At 34.8% G+C, this 22,235-nt stretch overlaps 2 protein-coding genes across 2 annotated transcripts in view; one reads left to right on the top strand and one right to left on the bottom strand.

The window, feature by feature from the left end:
* Positions 1-512: 512 nt before the first annotated feature.
* LOC140139322 (uncharacterized) lies at positions 513-1,241 on the bottom strand. Its single transcript, XM_072161103.1, has one exon. The coding sequence runs from the start codon at positions 1,239-1,241 to the stop codon at positions 513-515; it is 729 nt and encodes a 242-aa protein (XP_072017204.1).
* A 3,741-nt stretch (positions 1,242-4,982) lies between these two features.
* LOC140138935 (uncharacterized) overlaps positions 4,983-22,235 on the top strand; it is a 28,717-nt gene continuing 11,464 nt past the window's right edge. Inside the window, exons 1-9 of the mRNA XM_072160718.1 lie at positions 4,983-5,224; positions 8,079-8,626; positions 10,747-10,914; positions 11,870-11,990; positions 12,787-12,907; positions 14,306-14,423; positions 14,846-15,002; positions 18,353-18,579; positions 19,544-19,621. Coding sequence (XP_072016819.1) covers positions 8,476-8,626; positions 10,747-10,914; positions 11,870-11,990; positions 12,787-12,907; positions 14,306-14,423; positions 14,846-15,002; positions 18,353-18,579; positions 19,544-19,621 — 1,141 coding nt within the window. The 5' untranslated portion in view covers positions 4,983-5,224; positions 8,079-8,475. The remainder of the gene's footprint in view (positions 5,225-8,078; positions 8,627-10,746; positions 10,915-11,869; positions 11,991-12,786; positions 12,908-14,305; positions 14,424-14,845; positions 15,003-18,352; positions 18,580-19,543; positions 19,622-22,235) is intronic.

Genomic DNA, 22,235 nt, shown 5'->3' with positions numbered 1-22,235 from the left:
AGCCTATATCCACCAATCTGATGAATCTATTTAGTCATTTAAGGTTTGCGAGATCCCAATAACTTGGATGTGCAACGAGGAGTGGGGGTGTCACAATTTGTTTTGCAGAGGAGCGATTTTTGGCAGGCCGGGGGGGGGGGGCATTTTTGACAAGCCGTTTGGAAATTTTATCCCGGGGACCCATAATTATTGCACAGCCCCTAATAATTTCAAAACAACAATTTTATGAAAACAAAACAAATATACAGATACAATTATAGATAGCCCTAAACGAAATGGGACATCTATTGCATTGATTTTTCTTCCACAACTTTTATTTATTTATTTATCTAATAATTAATTAGTTAATTAAATAATTAATAATTAATTAATTAATTAATTAATTAATTAATTAAACAAGTTTACTTTACAAGTGACTAACTTTGGAAATATGAGCGCTCAAACATAATAAAAGGTGAGCTAAAAAACAAATTTATTTATTTATTTATTTGTTTGACCTTGACCTATGGCGTTCACTCCAACTTGGGGTTGAGTGGTGCCATCTGCTTCATGATGTCCTGCCACTTCCTTCTGTCTTGAGCTAGCCTGCTAGCGCTGACCAAGGAGCTGATGTGTACTTTGTTACAGTCGGCTTTCAGGCAGTCACTCCATCTTTTTAGTGGTCGCCCTCTTGGGCGTTTGCCATGGATATGTGCCTCAAATGCTAGTTTAGGAAAACGTGATGGTGGCATTCTCTGTATATGGCCGAAGTACCGGAGTCTTTTTGTTGAGATTCTGTCCAGGATGGTAAATTCCATGTCGAGGGTTTTGCGAATGGTGGTGTTTCGGATCTTGTCGAGGCGTGACACTCCCATTATTTTGCGAAGGCACATCATTTCAAATGTTGAAAGTCTGTTTTCATCTTCCTTCTTTAGTGTCCAAGTTTCCGCTCCATACAATAGTATCGAGAGCGTAAGTACCTTATAGAGCTCGATCTTTGTGCTTCTCTGGATGTCTTTGGCGCTCCAAATCTTATGGAGTTTTTGACCAGTCCCTATGGCTTTCCCAATGCGTAATTTTACGTCCTCGGTGCAGGATCCAGATTGACAGATCTTCCCTCCTAGGTATGTAAACTCCTCAACTTGGGCTAGTGGTGTTCCATTGATATTTATATTTATTTGTGTGTTCTTTTTGGTGATTGCCTGTACCTCAGTTTTTCCTATGTTGATTTTCAGACCCAGTGTTGTACTACTCTCATGCATAAGGTTTACCAGAGTTGTAGGTCTTTTTCACTCCCAGCTACAAGTGCGATGTCATCCGCGAAGCGTAGGTTATTGATAAGCTGTCCCTGAATGTTTACTCCTATATTTGTGTCATGAAGCGCATATAACATGACCAGCTCAAGAAGGATGTTAAATAGCTGAGGTGATATCACGCACCCTTGACGCACTCCAACTGCAGTAGTAAACCATTCTGTTAACTCTCCATTAACTCTTACAGCGCTTTCTGATTTCCGGTAGAGTGCTTCTAGCAGCTTTATGATTTTGTTGGGGAATCCAAAGAATCCCAGTGCCTTCCACAGGCCCTCCTGCCACACAGAATCAAAAGCCTTTTCGAAGTCAATGTAACAGCAAAAGAGTCCTTTGTCCTTTTCTAGGTGTTTTTCCATTACTTGTCTCAAGGGGAACAGTTGATCAATTGTTGACCGGCCTGGTCTAAACCCCGCTTGGGCTTCTGATAAAATTTCTTCAGCCCTTTTCATGATACGTCTTTGAAGAATTAATGTGAGTACTTTGCATGAGTGACTATTTATCTATATATTTATTTATTTTTTTATTTTCTTGTTTATTTATTTATTTAAGTTAGGCCTATTCAGGTAACTCAGCTCTTAAACATTTCACGTACTCACTTGCAACGGCTCAACAAATCAATCAATAAATCAATTCTTCAATTTATCAATCAATCAAACAATAACAATATTAATAATTATATAATATTCAATTTCGATCAATAGACTTATCAAACCATCAAATAATGAAACAATGAACTGATCGACCAATCAAGTTGTCGATCAATTTTAATTTTATGACTTGTTATAACGTGAGAAAAATGACTGACAGATTGACTGATTGATATGTTGATTGATTGATTGATTGGTGAATTGATTGATTGATGATTGATTGTTCGAATGAAGTGTGAAGGTATAACAGGTAAATGAATGAATGCAAGAGTGATTGAGAGGAGGGAGTTGATTGATTTACTGACCACATATTATTTTAAATGGCGTGATTGGGGCTCGAGCAAACTGGCATATGAAAATATTGAGAGAGAAAAAATCAGGACTCAGCGGGGATTGAACCCCGGTCGCTGGATTACCGGTCCAGAGCTTTACCACTGTACTACCTGAGTTCACAGTTGGTACTCGGGCAATCTCAACTAAAGTCCCCATGATAACTCTCAGCGGCCAATTATATATTAAATAATGAAGAAGGAGGTGGCCTATATGCTTCACCCTAGCAGGGCGTAAGACAATGCGAAACACATTTGTGTTTCGCATTGTCTTACGCCCTGCTAGGGTGAAGCATATAGGCCACCTCCTTCTTCATTATTCACATATTATTTTGTAAGATGGATGATTACTGAATCTGTCATTATGGTAAAATAGACAGTGGTGACGGTAGATTTCTTGGCATTGGTGGATGAATTAATTTTTCTGAAATAAATGCGCGCAATAAATTGCCATTTTGAAGTTAAGGTGAGACAGGTGTCAAGAGAAATCCAAAAATCATCATTATATCAATGTGTTTTTCATCATTAGACACATGCACTTTTGATGATACATTAAACAAAATTTTAAAAGTTATGCAAATTGGATAAAAAAATGTGAAAACAACATTTTTCTTTTAATTTTCAAATGCGTTTTTTACACATTTCATTTTTTCACCATATTTCGTCCTGAGAAAAAATGTAGCTCCAAAAGTATACACACTATAATAGGCCTCAAACTTTGCATATATTGTCTTTAGAATATTTTCTACTGCATGCACCTACAATCAAATTGATCTATCTGGGACATTTAGAAAAATATTTTGACAAATTTACACAATTTAAATAATATTGTTCATGATATAATTATTTGGGTTGTTTGGTCATCAGAAGGAGATTAATTTTGAGTGAGTAGGTGAGTGATCGAGTGAAGTGAGTATATGTTAGTGATTAAATAATAAATAAATAAATAAATAAATAAATAAATAAATAAATAAATAAATAAATAAATAAATAAATAAATAAATAAATAAATAAATAAATAAATAAATAATAAATAAAAAGGTTCTTATTTCTGATCCAATAAATTGCGCTTACTATGTACGTTTCGATAACCACTCTGTTATCTTTATCAACACTGAATGAAGACTGCTACTGTGAACTGGTCATCCAATCACCTATTGATTTCTTGGTGATTGACCTGTTGACTGGTCAATTGAGGGCGCTATTTACGTGTATATTTTCAATTTAAATTTTTGAAAATGTTCTTGTCATTTGTTAGTCTTTTTACCGATGTTCTAATACCATTCTACAAGTGTCTACCCATTATAAAAATGCAAACAAGATTTTAGATAAACAGCGCCATCATTGTTCAACTTTTCTTTAAAATGACTTAGTTTTACATGCAGTCAAACAACTGTGTGGTCGTCATTACCTCTTCTATCTAGATTAATAGCGAATTTGTGCAAGTTTTGTTAAGGGATGGGGTATGAACGTTTGGACAGTATTTATTGTGGGACATTAGAGCACATCAGACATATCGAATTGCATTCTGAATACGAAGAATGTCCTTCTGATATCAAGTAATTTTGATTTTTTGAAATTCGCAATGTAATACATATTTTATGGCAAATAATTAAAAATTTATATTTTTGATATTCAACAGTACTCGAAGTAAACTTTATAAATCTGATGATTTATACTTAAAGTGTATGTAGGTGGGATGAAAAGCCGACGATCAATTGAAAATTTTAACCTTTCGTATTGAAGATATGGATTTTTTTCCCAAAACACCAATAAAAATTAGGTCTTTTTTGGGAAAAAAATCCATATCTTCAATATGAAAGATCAAAATTTTCAATTGATCGTCGGCATTTCCTCCCAGCTACATACACTTTACGAATATATCATTAGATTTATAAAATTTACTTCGAGGACCGTTACATATCAAAAATGTGAAAATATCAAATTTTAATAATTTGTCATAAAATTTGTATTATATCGTGAATTTCAAAAATGAAAATTATTTGATATCAAAAGACATTCTTCGTATTCAGAATGCAATTCGATATGTCTGATGTGCTCTCATGTCCCACAAAAAATACTGTCGAAACGCTCAAAACGCTCATTCCAGATCCCTTAAGCATGCATAGGTGTGGAGGTTCACTTTAAAATTATATGAGATCCAAACTATGGGCAGTTTATAATGGTATTGCAGAGAGCGGCAAGACTGCATTACCATTGAAAGTTGAAAGTCCCCTTTCGTTAACTAATTATATAAACATGGCAATTAACAAAGTATGAATGGTAATGCTAGTATATAGACAGTATTACTATAATATCCTTATATTAGTGACCTTAATATTCCACATAGGGGGTATATAAATATCAAAATGATATATTGTTAAAATATATTGTTTCTTCCATTTTGTAATAACAAAAAAAATAAATTAAATAAATAATTAGCAAAGCAAATCTACCTTTTCGCCTTATGCAATCATTGCATTAATAATACATATCAAATAGGGAGTTACTACGTCGATGAGATAGCATACGCTGCGTGACGTGCAGCCTTAGTGCATTAGCAATCAAACGCTATTCGCAATGAGATGCATGCTGAACATCTGGATGAACGGAGCCCCATCCATGCAACTGAGTCGACGCGTCGCGAGCATCGGTATAATTAATGAGCTCGCATATAACGTGCACGCTTGCTATAGTAAGTGTAGATATACGACTGTTTGCTGCCTTACTGCTGTGTTATTTACAAGCTCTTATAATATCGAATGGAAAGCTGATATTTAAATAGAAGCTTACCTAATCACCCCTACATACATCTCCATTGAGGAAAACCTTACATATTCGATAATGTATGCTTTTGATTTTATTTCATCTTATGAAGATAGCAACATATTTAGTGCTTTCGTTATAGCCGTTCGTTAGATGCATTTCATTGGATACTCAGCCGTGCAAATAGTAGGTAAGAGTAGTGTACGCGTGTTCATACTGTAATGTTGTTATTTTCAATTTATTGCTAATATATCGTAAGGACAAGAATATAATTTGTATTGGTAGAGTTTAAAACCTATACACACAACTAAAATTGTTCACTTACGTGAGCTTTCGACACGACGACTCTGTGTCTTTTTCAAACTGATGGTGATTGAGTTATTGATCTGGGATGTCACATGACGAGCTGACGATGTCATGTGACAGAACAGGTTCATAGAATTATAATTTGTGTTTTGTGTTTTGTGTTTTGGAGAGCTTCATATTCAGCTGCTGTTTTAGGATTCACACAATTTGTGTTGTTAACATGTAATATATATATTACATATATTAATATATAGTTAATCAAAACAACTGAAGATAGTGCTCGATACTATTAGATAGCTGTTATAACATAATTACGCTGTTTTATGTATTTTATTACATATATTACATATAATATCTATTACATAATACGTATATAATAATTATAAAACTATTATTTCATAATTATCAAAATATAAAATGCTATCAAATAGTAAATAATATATATGATTTACACATATGAGTTAATATCCAGACAAGGTTACCAGTGTATATATTAATTTACGCATGCTTAATATTAATATCATAATTAATTATGCTATCAAATACGATAGCCTACCTCAGACCTTACTCTAGATACATCTGTTCAGTTGAATTTATACTACATCGCTGAGCGATAGCGATTTTTAGCCAACGAGGTGGAGCGCTTTTTGTTGCGTCGGGAAAAGCGCGCTACCTCATTGGTTAAGTACCAATCGCTCGTCGCTCAGCGATGGAGTATAAATTCAGCTTTAATCATACGGTCATAAATATGATTCACAAATATGAGAACTATTCAGACAAGGTAACCAGGCCAGTGTTTATAAACATCTCAAAAAAAGTAACTAACCCTCTTAAATAATGACCATTATTCAAAAACGGGTGATTGTATTACAAATCTGTAAAATGCGTTGGAAGCAGAATTTATTTCTTGCACATTTTGACACCTCATTTGTAGCAATTGACTAAATATTGACGTCACAGCAATCATTTAAATCAATGTAGCCCAAAATTTGAAAGTTGAAGTAAATTCTATTGATTTTGCATTCACTGTAATGGAAGGAAATCTGTGTAATGATATCTGAGTGTTTTTGTATTGTAAAAATGTGTATGTAAGTGCAACTTTCAAATCTGGACCTCACTACATTAAATTGACCGGTGTTTTATTGTTTTCTGGGCTATCGTATCAAATGAGGTGTTAAAATGCGCAGAAATAAATTCTGCTTCCAACGCATTTTACAGATTTGTAATACAATAGCCACATTTTGAATAATGGCAATTATTTAAGGGGGATTAGTTACTTTTTTTGAGATTTTTATTATTTATGCATGCACATTATTATCATAATAAATTATGCTATCAAATTCAATATTTTACTCTAATCTAAGCCTGAATATAAAATTTAAGATAAATTTGTTACCAATTAAAGTAAGCAAGCTTTAGAGTAGTGCCTACAAAGACTGTGCTCATTATTATCATAATTATAATCCACATAATATTATACCTCAATCAACATTTTATTTTCTATTTTAAAATTCAAGATAAATTTGATAGTCATAATAAGTAGGATTCAACAATATAACTTACAGATACGGTACCGTAGAATTCCATTAAGCATATACCCCTCTAAATGAGTGTTGTTGTTTTTTTGACGAAAGACAGACACCCTTCACAAAAATATTACAACAGATTGGCCTTACAATAATATTTGTTTGCACAGCCGTCTATTATAGTAACTCAAACTTCAAAAAACACAAAAAAACCTAAACAAACGACAAAAACAAACCCACAAAGAAACACACCCTCCATGCACCCCAACACACATTTAGAGGCTTATATGTTATGCTTACTTGTAGACGGAAAGATACGGAATTTAGTTTCCTTGTTTTATAATTAATCATTTATTGTGCTTATTATCATCTTATGTAGCCCCCACCTCAAGATATGGTCTACAGGGGAGGGGGAAATGGGAGTACATTGGAGTGAAGGGGTGGTGTTATAGGAGGTGTAAAGTTTGAGAGATCGAGGATAGATGGAGGGAGGGGAAACAGGATGGGAAGGGAGAGAGATTAAAAGGAGGGGAAACAAAGAAAGGAAGAATGGGAGTTCCATTACGCTTTGTGTTGTAAAATGGAAGTATGACATTGACAAAGCTTACGTTAACTTGATCCTTTATTAAATAATATATACATAGTATCATACGAATATTTAATTGAAACATAACAGCTAGTTAAAAAAAAACAATATAAGACGGTCATCGTTATTCATGTTTATTTAAATTAAGCGCTTATAGAGTAAAGTCTATAATGCTGAGTGTGACCAATAACCCACTCGACATATTAAAAGGAAGATATTTTGCTGCAGTCGCTTACACATATCTTTATTTTGATCGCCTATATTGATACACGTGTCCCGAGTTCAAGCGTCAAGACGCTGTTGGTGTAATAACCAATTAAACGTTCGCGTTGAAGTAAATCAGAGCAAGAAAACCAATCGATATTATGTGAAGTTGATGTAGAAGTCGAAGTTAAGTTGCAAACTTCATTTCGTAAACACTCCATTAAGGCCTCAATTTAGTCCGACGTTTGTGCGGACGATTTCACGTTGTCAAATTGTTCGAGACCTTTTTTCGCTTTATTGACGTCTGTCAGGGACAAAATGTAACGTCAAAACGCACACAAAAACACAGAGGCCTCTAAGAAAGGTCAAATCAACGTCATATCAAATGATTAAAAATACTCTTATCCTTCTTTTTTTTACAGTGATTGTATCGTACATGTGTAGATGAGAATACCCAAATACACCAAATCTCTAGAGAGAAGTGTTTAAATACACCTAATGTGTAGAAGAAAACACCCAAATACACCAAATCTTTGAGAAAAAAGTGCTGAAATACGCCTAATTTGTAGAAGAAAGCACCCAAATACACCCAATCTCCAGAGAGAAGTGCTGAGCTACACCTAATGTGTAGAAGAAAACATCTAAATACACCCAATCTCCAGAGAGAAGTGCTGAAATACATCTAACTTGTAGAAGATAACACCCAAATACACACAATCTCTAGAGAAAAGTGCTGAAATACACCTAAGCTGAAGAAGAAAACACCCAAATACACCTAATCTCTAGAGAGAAGTGCTGAAATACATCTAATTTGTCATCATGGAGGATATCCGTGGAATTCAACGTGGGAAATGTTTAAATAAACAGTGTCCCGCCACAATATGTGACTCATATTACGCAGAGAGCGGGTCGATACAGTGCGCATATTGCACCTGCGCACCAGGCATTCATGAAGACGTATCTGGCAGAGGTAAGTTAGGCTACAAAATGAATATTGTGTCCAATGTTGAACCAATCAAGGAGGGTGTTACTAAGATCATCTGCAAATGCAAGTTTGACCATAAATAGTTTAAAGCCTAGTCAAAATTGGCAATTTAAATGAGATTTTCAAGTTATCAACCAATCAGAAATGCTGTTAGATTATCAGTAGTGTCCAGGGGAGTAATTTTTAGGTTAGGATTAGGGTTAGAAATATGTTAGAGTTATGTTTAGCATTAGGGGTATGGATAAGGTTAGATTAGGGTTAGGGTTACAGTTAGGGTTAAAATCAGGGTTATGTTTAGCGTTAGGATTAGGACTTGGGTTATAGGTTAGAGTTTAGTTTAATGCTAGGATTTGGGTAATTGACAGATTCAACTCTGTTGCTGGAGAACACAGGTTTCCTGTTGTTGCTGCCAAAGCATGGAATGGTCTACCACAACACATCAGGGGAGCCTCATCTACAATCACTTTCAAGAAACTCTTAAAACACACTTGTTCTGACTTTCTGGTTGTTATTGCTTATGTATTTTGCTCATGTTATTTTTGTAAACGCAATGTTGCTTTGGCGAATTGCGTCCTAAGAAACTTTTGTATGTATGTATGTATGTATGTATGTATGTAAAGATTAGGGTTAGCTTTAGGGTTATGGTTATGGTTAGATGAGGATTAGAGTTAGGGTTGGGGTTGGCATTAGGAATATGGTTAGGGTTAGATTAGGGTAAGGGTTAAGGTTAGAATCAGTGTTATATTTAGGGTTAGGATTAGGGCTTAGGTTATAGGTTAGAGTGTAATTTACTGCTAGTATTTGTGTAATGATTAGGGTCTAAATCCGATCAGATTCACCGTTTTTGGATTTTGTCAATCTTTATGTGCGCTGGCTGCTCTATGTAAAGCTTAAAAAACCTGGAAATTAAGTATATCCAATGCAATTGCTTGTAACATTATAAATTGTCTTCACCCATTTGATGAAGGCTGCAGTGATAAGATTTATACTCAACGCACTACAGGGTCTATTGTTCTATTGTGTTCGATTTGAGCGCTGACATATTGGAAAATGTTGCCAATCAATATTCATGACAGTGTACATTCAACGTCCAGTTATCGAAATTGGGCGACTTGTGTTTTGACTGGGTGTTTTAATTACGGAACGCATAAAGGTTTTGGCATCATTGAATGGCTGCCTAGTGCTGTTATATGCTTAGTTTTTATAATAAGTATTATTACCGGTATTTTCTTTATTAATTCCTTTCTTTTCCTTTCTCTGCACTTATTCTTTCTTATGCCTACACACGAATATGATAGCCCCGTGTTTATACTATCAAAGGCACTGAAGAAAAAGTAATATGACAGAAATGTTTTAACTATCTTTACGTGTATACATGTCAGTTGGAAAGCAATTTGGGGCAGTTTGAAAAAAAAATACCCTGAAAATAATTTGCAGTTAAGAAAAATAATCCGAAGAATTATTTTTTGCATTTTTTATTCATTTGCCATTGTTTGTTTGTTCAAGTGTTTCCAATGCAAGCAGTTAGTCAGTGATGTGTTTGCAAGCAAATATTACTGCGGCAGTAGTTGCTTGCTGCATGCAAGCAGGGAGATGCTTGCATTGTAAGCTTGAATTGCGACTACAATTTGCAAGCAAATTAATGCTTGCAGCAAGCGTGTACATGCTTGCTGCAAGCATTTTTGGTGATTGCATTTTCGTAAGAATATGTATACTGATGTTTATTCATACGTAGTGGTAAACGTAAATAGAAAGCAAAATTTTACTTCTACGCTACTCAAATTTGGAACACTCACCGGAGCACTGTCACCGGGTCAACCAGCGTCTTTAGCGGATGATATTGCTCTGGAGATTTGTTTTTGCTGGTGATGTTGTAGGGACAACCCCATGACGTCACAGATGTTGATGATGCCAAATACGCCGGTTGGCGGAGAAAGCGCTCCAGTGAGTGATCCAAATTTGAGAAGCGTAGAAGTAAAATTTTACTTTCTATTTGTGTATACTGGTATAGTTAATCGTTTAATCCTAGTGATGCATTGTCTAATCCTAGTAAAGCTTTGTGTAATCCTAGTGAAGCATTGTCTAAATGGTCATTTTCTTCTCAGAAAGCACGGTGACAGACGATGATCGGGACAGGAGGCAAGATTTAGTAGCAGGCGAAGATCACAGCAGGAGGCCAGACATAGCAGCAGGCGATGATCAGGGCGGGAGGTCAGATAGAGTAGCCGGTGAAGATAAGGGCAGGAGACCAGACAAAGGCATGGAAATAAAAGGTTTGTGGAGAAAGAAGAAATAATTACTAATAGAAGACAAAGATAAAGAAAAAGAAGAAGAAGAAAATAAAGAAATACTCCAATACCTCATGATTGACTCGGCATAAATATTGAACACACTTGGTAACAATACTAGTATGCACCATTGACGGGATCTTCAGTAAGATTGAGGTTAATTTTGTATGATCTATGATTGTTTCCTTTTCTTCTGTCTTCTTGGAACATGCTTCTTTACCTCTGACAGAGCTAACTCCCCATAGTTCATATGTATAGAGTTGTACTCATTTTAATTTACAATTCTGAGTTAACATTCAGGTCCTGGTTCACCCAGTCGCTCTAAGCAGTTGCTTATCATGATCACAATCCGCTCCTAGTTATGGACCGTTTTAATTTATTCCCAATTATTGCATCAAGATAATCAAGATGCAATTTTTAATACTGACATTGTTAATGTTAGTTAAATAGGTAAGCAAATCATAAAAATTGCATTATCGCCACTCGCATCATCCCTGTTGAAGCCCTTGTTAAAGTTTTAATGATACAGGTGTCATCCCCATAGCAATAATAAAAACACGCCAAATTGGGCGCCAAATCTAAAACTTGATGAGCATCTCGTGCAAGCCCTTGTTACAAGCTTTTGTTTTTGATTTTGAAATAGGTTTCATCCTCATAGCACCTTAAATAAATCCAGTTGAAATCCACACTACACTTGTGGAAGATTTTTGGAAATATCTTCCACAGAGGGAGACAAATGATATTGGTCAAGGTTAATCATTTTGAAACCCCATACTCCCCCTGCATTATGGCGTTACCTATATCTTCCACAATTGAGTGAGTATTTTAAATGGAGGCTTCCCAAATGTCTATTCTATTCTATTCAAAACTTATACCAATGAACATAACATCTTATCTTTATATACTTAATATATCTTTTTGTTGCATTACAATCACATAGATAGATCTGTTTGCGAGATCTGCGGAAAGCACAACATATCAAACCCAAGCAGGCATTTAAATATACATTTCAAAGATAGACCGAAAGAAAAAAGACGACACCTAGCAAAATTAAGAATAAGGTAAGCAAATGTAATAAGAATACACCCAAATGTAATAAGAATACACCCAAATGTAATAAGAATACACCCAAATGTAATAAGAATATACCCAAATGTAATAAGAATACACCCAAATGTAATACGAATACACCCTAATGTATTAAGAATACATCCAAATGTAATAAGAATACACTCAAATGTAATAAGAATACACCCAAATGTAATAAGAATACACCCAAATGTAATACGAATACACCCAAAATGTATTAAGAATACACCCAAATGTATTAGAAACACACCCAAATGTATTAAGAATACACCCAAATGTATTAGAAACACACCCAAATGTATCAGAAACTCAAATGGCGTTTCATCCCAGCTACATACAGTTTAAGTACATATCAATAGATTTAGAAAGTTTACTTCGAGGACTAATAATAATAATTTGCCCTAAATTTTGTATTATCTCGCGAATTAAAAAAAAAATCACAATTATTAAAAAAATTTGATATCAGAAGGACATTCTTGGTATTCAAACTTCAATTCGATATGTCTGATGTGCTTTCATGTCCCACAAAAATACTGTCGAAGCGTTCATACCAGAGCCCTTAAGTTATATAATCGGACGACCTATTTGTGACTCCTGTCAATACCTTGCAGGTTTAAGGATTTATGTACTGAATTAATTGGTATACACTCATTTGTACGATAATAATGATATTCACATGCACTTATAACAAAATTGTCAAAATTATTCAAACGCATGAGTTTACCCGGATCTTTTTCAAAGACTTTTCTTGTTTCATTTTGATTCCAGGAGAAACCAGGCAAAGGGGAAGAGGGTAAAGAATGCGATATATTGCCCACTGGACTGTGGAAGCATATTAAATGATGGTAGGCTCAGGACCCATTTTACCAGCAGAATACATCAGCTCCAGGTAATATATATAATGAAAAACTCTTACCCCTTTCGACTGCAGACGACAAGTTTCAATTTTTCTTTAAAAACTTCAGAATTGAACATTTTCATTACCATATTTGGAATAAGCATGAAAACTGCATTAAAATGAGTACAAACAAGCCCATTATTGGTTCAGACGTTTTTAAGAAAGCTCTTAATATTTTGAGAAAATATCTCAAAACTAGGATTGAAGGTTCACGACCCATTTCACCAGCAACATACATCAGCAACGCTCTCTATGCGGGTGTCAACTGCAGCCGACAAGTTTGAAATTGTGTTTAAAAATTTAAAAAATGTCAGAATTGTACATTTTCATTACCATATTTGAAACTAGCATGAAAAATGCATAAACATGAGTACAAACAAGCCAAGTATTGGTTCAGTAGTTCTTGAAATAGCTCTGGATATTTTGAAAAGATAATTATCTCCAAACTAGGTGGCTTACGACTCATTTCATCTCCAGGTAAAGTAACCATGGTAATAAAAAACTTTAAAAGCACCACAAATGTATGTTGTTTTCAGCAAATGTTTTTGGCGTTTTTTGATTAGGTCCTTTATAAAGTTATCTTATAATTAGCCTCTATCAGCCGTTAGTGGCATTTTGGCTCGTCTAACTCTAAATCATACCGGAATTAGCGAAGCGGAAAACTGAAAGCTAGTACGATTGTGTAGCCAATCTACATTGGAGTTTGGAGCCTAACCAAAGCGCTATCAGTGGCTGGAATTAGGCTAATTATAAGGAAAATATATTACTGTGATCAGGTGATCCAGGCCGTTGTCTAACATTCGTTACGCTTATAAACACAATAGAAGCCGATTGCAAGCGGGCAAAAGGCGCCTTTTCTGCCTGTTCGCATATTACTTTTTGCTTTCTTGCCCTGCGGGATCCTAATATTGGGGTCCCACTTGGAGTGTTTAGTCGTCGTATGGGAGTCGCCAGCCTCCGGGCTGCTGCCCCGCGGCCTTGATGTTTTTGTTAATACTGAATATATATTCCACTTTTATTATTAATGTTTTTATCTTTTACCCCTTAATTTTCCTCATTCTTTAAGCCCTGCCCTCTATCGGAGGCTAATTTGTAGTTTAAGCTTGTTGGATATATCCCTATTTCGCGGTTAGTGGTTCTTTGTAGCCCTGCGGGGCAAACTAGTTGATATCCAAATTTAGCGGTTAGTGGTTCTTCTCATTCTTCAAGCCCTGCCCTCGAAGTAACGATGATCGCTAAACGATATGCACATATGGGGTATTTTGCGTATGACAACTATGACAACTAGACCAAAAATGCCGTACTGCGCAGGTGAGCAACCAATCACGCCGCGCCTTTGAACTGACGTCAGACGCAAACTAGTCTTTTTAATTCGGTCTTTAATTATAGCCAACAGATGCTCTATATAAGAAGTACATCGGGAATCGTAAAACTGTCAAGAGGGCGCACTCCAGATTTTTTACGGACAGGTTACCAACCAAAAAGCCTAGGTTCAACTCAATGTCAGGTATGTAATAATAATAATAATAATAATAATAATAATAATAATAATAATAATAATAATAATAATAATAAATAGTAATAATAATAATAATAATAGTAATAATAACACTAATGATAATATTAATAATTACAATTACAATAACAATAACAATAACAATGTAGATGATGGAACTTTGGATTCATTTTTGACATATTTTCTCTTTATTACCGAGTAGATGGTGATATTTTGGATTCCTTTTTGACATATTTTCCTCTTTTTTACCATGTAGATGATGGTATTTTGGATTCCTTTATGACATATTTTCTCTTTATTACCGAGTAGATGATGGTACTTTGGATTCCTTTATGACATATTTTCCTTTTTTACTGTGTAGATGATGGTACTTTGGATTCCTTTATGACATATTTTCCTTTTTTACCGTGTAGATGATGGTATCTTGGATTCTTTTTTGACATATTTAACTGTCCAGCTGCGTTCTACAAAGAAGAACGCACAGCAAATCGTCAGTGAGATAAGACGACTTTCTACTGTCACAGAGAAATCGGTCAGAGTTGTTATTCGTGACGCCGAAACGATATCCAGGTATTTGATTAGTATCCTCAGATAATTATACTCTTTTCTAAACACATGTCAGTAACCAAGCAGTTGTCCAACTGACACAACAGCAAAATGCACTGACATAGAAAAGCTTCCTGGACAACATTAACAGCCCAATGATTGGCACCCAGCACAAGAAATCTGTGAGAATGCGGATAAGATCCTTACACAGGTGACAATTTCCAAAGAGTAAGTGCTTTTTACGCACTTTCTTCAAGAAACAGGCCTTGTTATACACTATTCCACTTACTCACAGATTTCTTGTGCTGGGTGCCATTTATTGGGCTGTGAATGTTTTGTTGAGTTGAGTATTGAAGTAATCCTGTGTGTTATTTTGGTTCATTTTGATGCACAGGATTTTAAGATGTGACATGTGAAAATTATAAGTTTCTTTTTTGGCTTAGTGTATACAATTAATTATTATCCTTAGATAATTATATTTTACGATGCTTAATTTAGTTTAATCTTAAAGGCCTATTCAGTAATTTGCTCGTTTGCGAAGGATTGTAAAAATCATCAAAATTGAGAGATTGACACCTTATTAGTGTCATAGATGTGCTAACATAGCCTGATAGTGGTAAAGCCGAAAGCCGTGTATTAAAGACATCCTTCATGAGCAGCAGAGTGCATAATAGCATCTTATATCACATGTCTGATGCTTTACTGTACCCCTTCACTCTTGTTGTTCCGAAGCTGTTGTGAACCACTGATGGGCCCATGTGGTTGTCTTTTATAGTGCCTTGACTTGTGTCACTTCTCATGGGCTATCGTTCACTTAAGCATTTATAAAAAAAGGACGTTGTCAGTAGAATTATTTGTTCTTTTTTTTGCGTGCACACATTATGGCAGATCATTTTAGAATAAAATCAAAATTTTAAGTCAGTCTTAAGGGCTGGGGTATGAACGTTTGGACAGTATTTATTTTGGGACATCAGAGCATCATCAGACATATCGAATTGCATTCTGAATACGAAGAATGTCATTCTGATATCAAATAATTTTGATTTTTGAAATTCGCAATTTAATACACATTTTATGGCAAATCATTAAAATTGATATTTTTGATATTTAACAGTACTTGAAGTAAACTTTATAAATCTGATGATTTATACTTAAAGTGTATGTAGGTGGGATGAAAAGCCGACGATCAATTGAAAATTTTGACCTTTCGTATTGAAGATATGGATTTTTTTCCCAAAACACCAACAAAAATTAGGTCTTTTTGGGAAAAAAATCCATATCTTCAATATGAAAAGTCAAAATTTTCAATTGACCGTCGGCTTTTCCTCCTGCTACATACACTTTAAGAATATATCATTAGATTTATATAATTTACTTCGAGGACTGTTATATATCAAAATTTGAAAAATATCAAATTTTTATAATTTGTCATAAAATTTGTATTATATTGTGATTCTTAACAAATGAAAATTATTTGATATCAGAAAGACATGCTTCGTATTCAGAATGCAATTCGATAGGTCTGAGGTGCTCTCATGTCCCACAAAAAATACTGTCGAAACGCAATAAACGCTCATTTTAGATCCCTTAACATGATAATAAATTTAATAGTTTATCTTGAAATAAGATACAAACGCATCAGCACAACACGAAGATTTAGATTTATGCGAAAAAAAAACATGTTAAGGGTTTGGTTAGTGCGTAATTATTCGACACATTTGCTGCACTAAATCATGTGAACATTTTGTAATACCAACTCCGAACTATAAATAATGCGAGTGTGTGTATTGTAATTTTATGTATACAGTGCAAAAGATGAACTCATCAACACACTCTCAGCTTCGAATACACCCAAATCTATTAGGAATACACCCAATGTATCAGGAATATACCCAAATGTATTAGGAATACACCCGAATGTATTAGGAATACTCCCAAATGTATTAGGATACACCTTGTGTATTAGGAATACACATAAATGTATTAAGAATATACCCTAATAAATTTTATTTAAACAGTGCGAAGGATGAACTCATCACCACACTCTCAGCTTTGAATACACCCAAATGTGTTAGGAATACACCCAAATATATTAGGAATACACCTACATGTATTAGAAATGACCCAAATGTATTAGGAATACAATAATTTGTAATTTATTTTATACAGTGCGAAGGATGAATTCATCACCACACTCTCAGCTTCGAATACACCCAAATGTATTCGGAATACATCCCAATGTATTAGAAATATATCCAAATATATTAGGAATACACCTAAATGTATTAGGAATAGACCCAAATGTTTTAGAAATACATCCAAATGTATTCGGAATACACCCAAATATATTAGGAATACAATAATTTGTAATTTAATTTATACAGTGCGAAGGATGGACTCATCACCACACTCTCAGCTTCGAATACACCCAAATGTATTCGGAATACATCCCAATGTATTAGAAATATATCCAAATATATTAGGAATACACCTAAATGTATTAGGAATAGACCCAAATGTTTTAGAAATACATCCAAATGTATTCGGAATACACCCAAATGTATTAGGAATACAATAATTTGTAATTTAATTTATACAGTGCGAAGGATGGACTCATCAACACACTCTCAGCTTCGAATACACCCAAATCTATTAGGAATACACCCAATGTATCAGGAATATACCCAAATGTATTAGGAATACACCCGAATGTATTAGGAATACTCCCAAATGTATTAGGATACACCTTGTGTATTAGGAATACACATAAATGTATTAAGAATATACCCTAATAAATTTTATTTAAACAGTGCGAAGGATGAACTCATCACCACACTCTCAGCTTTGAATACACCCAAATGTGTTAGGAATACACCCAAATATATTAGGAATACACCTACATGTATTAGAAATGACCCAAATGTATTAGGAATACAATAATTTGTAATTTATTTTATACAGTGCGAAGGATGAATTCATCACCACACTCTCAGCTTCGAATACACCCAAATGTATTCGGAATACATCCCAATGTATTAGAAATATATCCAAATATATTAGGAATACACCTAAATGTATTAGGAATAGACCCAAATGTTTTAGAAATACATCCAAATGTATTAATAATACACCCAAATGTATTAGGAATACAATAATTTGTAATTTAATTTATACAGTGCGAAGGATGGACTCATCACCACACTCTCAGCTTCGAATACACCCAAATGTATTCGGAATACATCCCAATGTATTAGAAATATATCCAAATATATTAGGAATACACGCAAATGTATTAGGAATAGACCCAAATGTTTTAGAAATACATCCAAATGTATTAGGAATACAATATTAAATTTGTAATTTTATTTATACAGTGCAAAGGATGAACTCATCAAAACACTCTCAGCTTCGACTGTAAGGCACCACATGCAGTCTCTGAAGAAATTACTAGAGTATCTGACACTGAAAGAGAGCATGGCCAAGGCACTGAAATTGTCACGCAGCGCCATACGTCAGGCTATGAGCGTCATTGATGCACTCAACAAAACGATGGCCAACCTGGTGGCAGATCAACAACTAGAGCGCATGAAGCTTCTTGAAGGTTAGTCATGAGTACACCCAAATGTATTATAAATACGCCCAAATATATCAGGAATACACCCAAATTTATCAGCAATACACCCAAATGTATTAGGAATACACCCAAATGATGCCCTAAACAAAACGATGGGTAACCTGGTGGCGGATCAACAACTAGAGCGCCTGAAGCTTCTTGAAGGTTAGTCATGAATACACCCAAATGTATTATAAATACGCCCAAATATATCAGCAATACACCCTAATGTTTTAGGAATACACCCTAATGTTTTAGGAATACACCCAAATGTATTAGGAATACACCCAAATGTATTAAGAATACACCCAAATGTATTAGGAATACACCCAAATGTATTAGGAATACAGCCAAATGTATTAGGAATACACCCAGATGTATTAGGAATACACCCAAATGTATTATTAATACAGCCGAATGTATCAAGAATACACCCAGATGTATAAGTAATACAAGCAAATGTATAGTCAATGTATTAGGAATACACCCAAATGTATTATGAATACACCCAAATGTATCAGGAATACACCCAAGTGTATTAGTAATACACCCAAATGTATAGTCAATGTATTAGGAATACACACAAATGTATTTTGAATGCACCCAAATGTATTAGGAATACACACAAATGTATTATGAATCCATCCAAATGTATTAGTAATACACCCAAATGTATTACGAATACACCCAAATGTATTACGAATACACCCAAATGTATTACGATTACACCGAAATGTCGTTACACCGTATAAACGACTTCTTTTCTGGAAGTTCTAAACTTTGAATATCTATTTATTTTTGTATCTATTTTTTTTATTTATCTATTTATTTATTTATCTATTTATTTTTTTTTTTTTTTTGACTTATTTATTTATTTATTTATTTATTTTTATTTAGCTATTTATTTATTTATTTATTTAAGTATTTATTTTGATTATCATATGCAATGCAGATGAGAGCTACTGTGTGTCCATCGATGACGAAGTGAGGTACAGAGAAATGAGCAAGAATGAGATCGATCGAATTGAAGGTATGTCTGATAGTTTTAACAAGGATTCTCGAGTACTAATATACTATAGGATAAGCCACTCGTTTGCGCAAATGAAGTCAGTCATTCAGCCTATACACCAATCCGAGAAGCGTTTACTGTATTTGGCCCTCTATTGACGGTAACACAGATGTACCAGAGCGGGAGATTTAATTCGTAATTCAATACTCATGATCGTGTATTGAATATCACTGCTGTGTACAATTCCCGGGTACAATTCTGTGTAGCACGCAATAAATAATGGGTGCAAGGTGGAACCCCCGACCTCGGGACACCGCAGTTTTACATCGGGGACACCGCAGTAATGACGAAGTCGGATTGGTGTATATGCGCCTTCATGCATGCGATGACATAGCGGTGTAGGAGTGTATTACCTGTGGACGAGATGATGCAATGTTTACGTCATCGTTTCCAAAAAAATTAAATGGCGAAAAAGTGCGAACATTTGGTCGAATCTTTTTATTACTATCATATCGTGAAAAACCAAATAGCTGAGGAGTTAGCTCAATATGCTAGGAAAATATTCTGTTCGATGACCCTATGACGAGACTGGCTAAATAAGCCGTATTTTTGCTGAAAAGGGTCCGAAAAATTGGCAGTCGATGTGCGCCATCTTGGATAAATTTGGTGTACTGAAAATGCCCAGCAACTGTCAATCAAATACGAACTTGTCAATTGAATATAGGATAAGTCTGTTCCACCGTGGCAGAAGTACTCACAACGTTGTTGTGCGAACAGTGCGTAAATTTTAGGCTAAGGTGCCTGAGCGTTACCAGGACGTTACTAGGTGTACTGAAAAAGCCTAGCAACTGTCACTCAAACTGCCGATGTGTCAAACTTGCCGTAAAGTGACTTCAATTTTTATACAGGGTTTGAATACGAGTGTCACAGCCCTGGTTCGGATAAAGTGTTGATGAATATACTCTAAAAGAAAAGCGTTGGTACAATTTTCAAGTCTTCCTATTTTTTATTATTTCTTTAATATCGCGCCTTTTGTGAATGTGAGGGCTTTTGCAACAAAATAAATTTACCCCTTTTCTAGAAACCACCTTTGCAATCAAATTTGAGCCCATTTGTTTGCACTACTTTATGTAACCTGACAAATGCTTTCAAAATCAAAAAGACAAATTGAATTATCTCATTTACTTTTTTAATTATGAATTTTTAATTAAACCCGGGAAAATGACGTTTTTGAGCATTAATTACAATAATTTTTTCAAACATAGTGACCCCAAAAATAGTTCCTTTTGGTTTTAATAGTAAAGGCTACTATTATACATCAAGAAATTATTTTCCTAAAATTGTATATTCATTTTAAGTTCAGATTTCCTGAAATTCCCTAAGATTTCCCAAACGGGAAATATACGAATTCTCCGGAATGGAAAGTGATATGAAGGTCAAACAACCACCAGAATGTGCATTTTTACCCACACTATAATGTCATGTCAATAACTCAATTTCAGCCAAAAGTGGATGTACATGTAAGGACTTTTGAAACAGAGCTCTTCACATGTGTCCCCTAAAAGTTGCGTACTGGTTAATAGAGAGGTTGGGATGTCCCATACTGCCTTGCGTCGTACGGCCGAAAATGTGGTAACGGATGTTCATTCGTAAGAACACGCCGCATGCATTCATAGGCAAATCCATACCTTATAACTCAACAGGGGTAATCAGTGTGACGTCATATATCTTGTTGGCACATGCTGCGATGGTCGTTCGATCTCCATGCGTGAACAGCAAAATCACCGCGTTGATGGGTGATAACAGCTGCGTGTCAAGCTGCGCCCTGCGCGTAGTGTCCGACGCATGAACACGCAGATTATTTGTTCCCCACAAGATGGCGAAAGGATTTACATGTAAAAACGCCGGTGCAAATTAATTTGTTGGAAAAAGCAAATATTTCAGTATTGTTAAGACTAGAACCATGAATACGTCACATACATTTTTAAGCCTACACTAGTAGAAATTTATAATGATAATTCTTTCAAATGCGATGAGAATTGAAAAAAACGATGAGAATTGACAATTATTATAATTATCGTGTAGACAACCTGTCACATTGTTTTAAATGTCAAATTTAACACTATAATAGTAAAACAGGGTTGATAATATAATATGAGAATTAACATCGTTTTTGAACGAATTCTTATTTTAAATTTCCACTTCTAGCCTCTTTTGTTGTGCGGAACAATCTGAACGTATGATCCGCACGTATTTTCGCAGCTCTAGCTTTGAGCTTTGAGTATAACGAAGTGGGTCATATTAATATATCGTCCATTTTGCATTGTATTAGATTCAAGGATACTGAGCATAAATAGGAAACGCTAACAATCATTTTGTTTGTAAGAAATCTTTATTATAAAGCTTACAGCGAGGTGTGAAAAATCGACTTCATGTGCGTTTCATACGTGCAGATTGTCCCCCGGGATTGTCCATTGAAATGTGTGTGACATCTGCCGTAAAGAAATAAAAGAGTTTGCGATTTCACATTTTGGACTCAAACCCGCGAGGCGTCGAAATAGGCTGATTTATACAGTATGCCGCGGTTTTATTCAAAGTAGCTATTTTGCCCAAAGTAGCTATTTTGCCCCACAAA

Source organism: Amphiura filiformis, chromosome 18, assembly GCF_039555335.1.
Source record: "Amphiura filiformis chromosome 18, Afil_fr2py, whole genome shotgun sequence".
Lineage (NCBI taxonomy): Eukaryota > Metazoa > Echinodermata > Ophiuroidea > Amphilepidida > Amphiuridae > Amphiura > Amphiura filiformis.
This window is presented reverse-complemented; position numbering and strand designations above follow the sequence as displayed.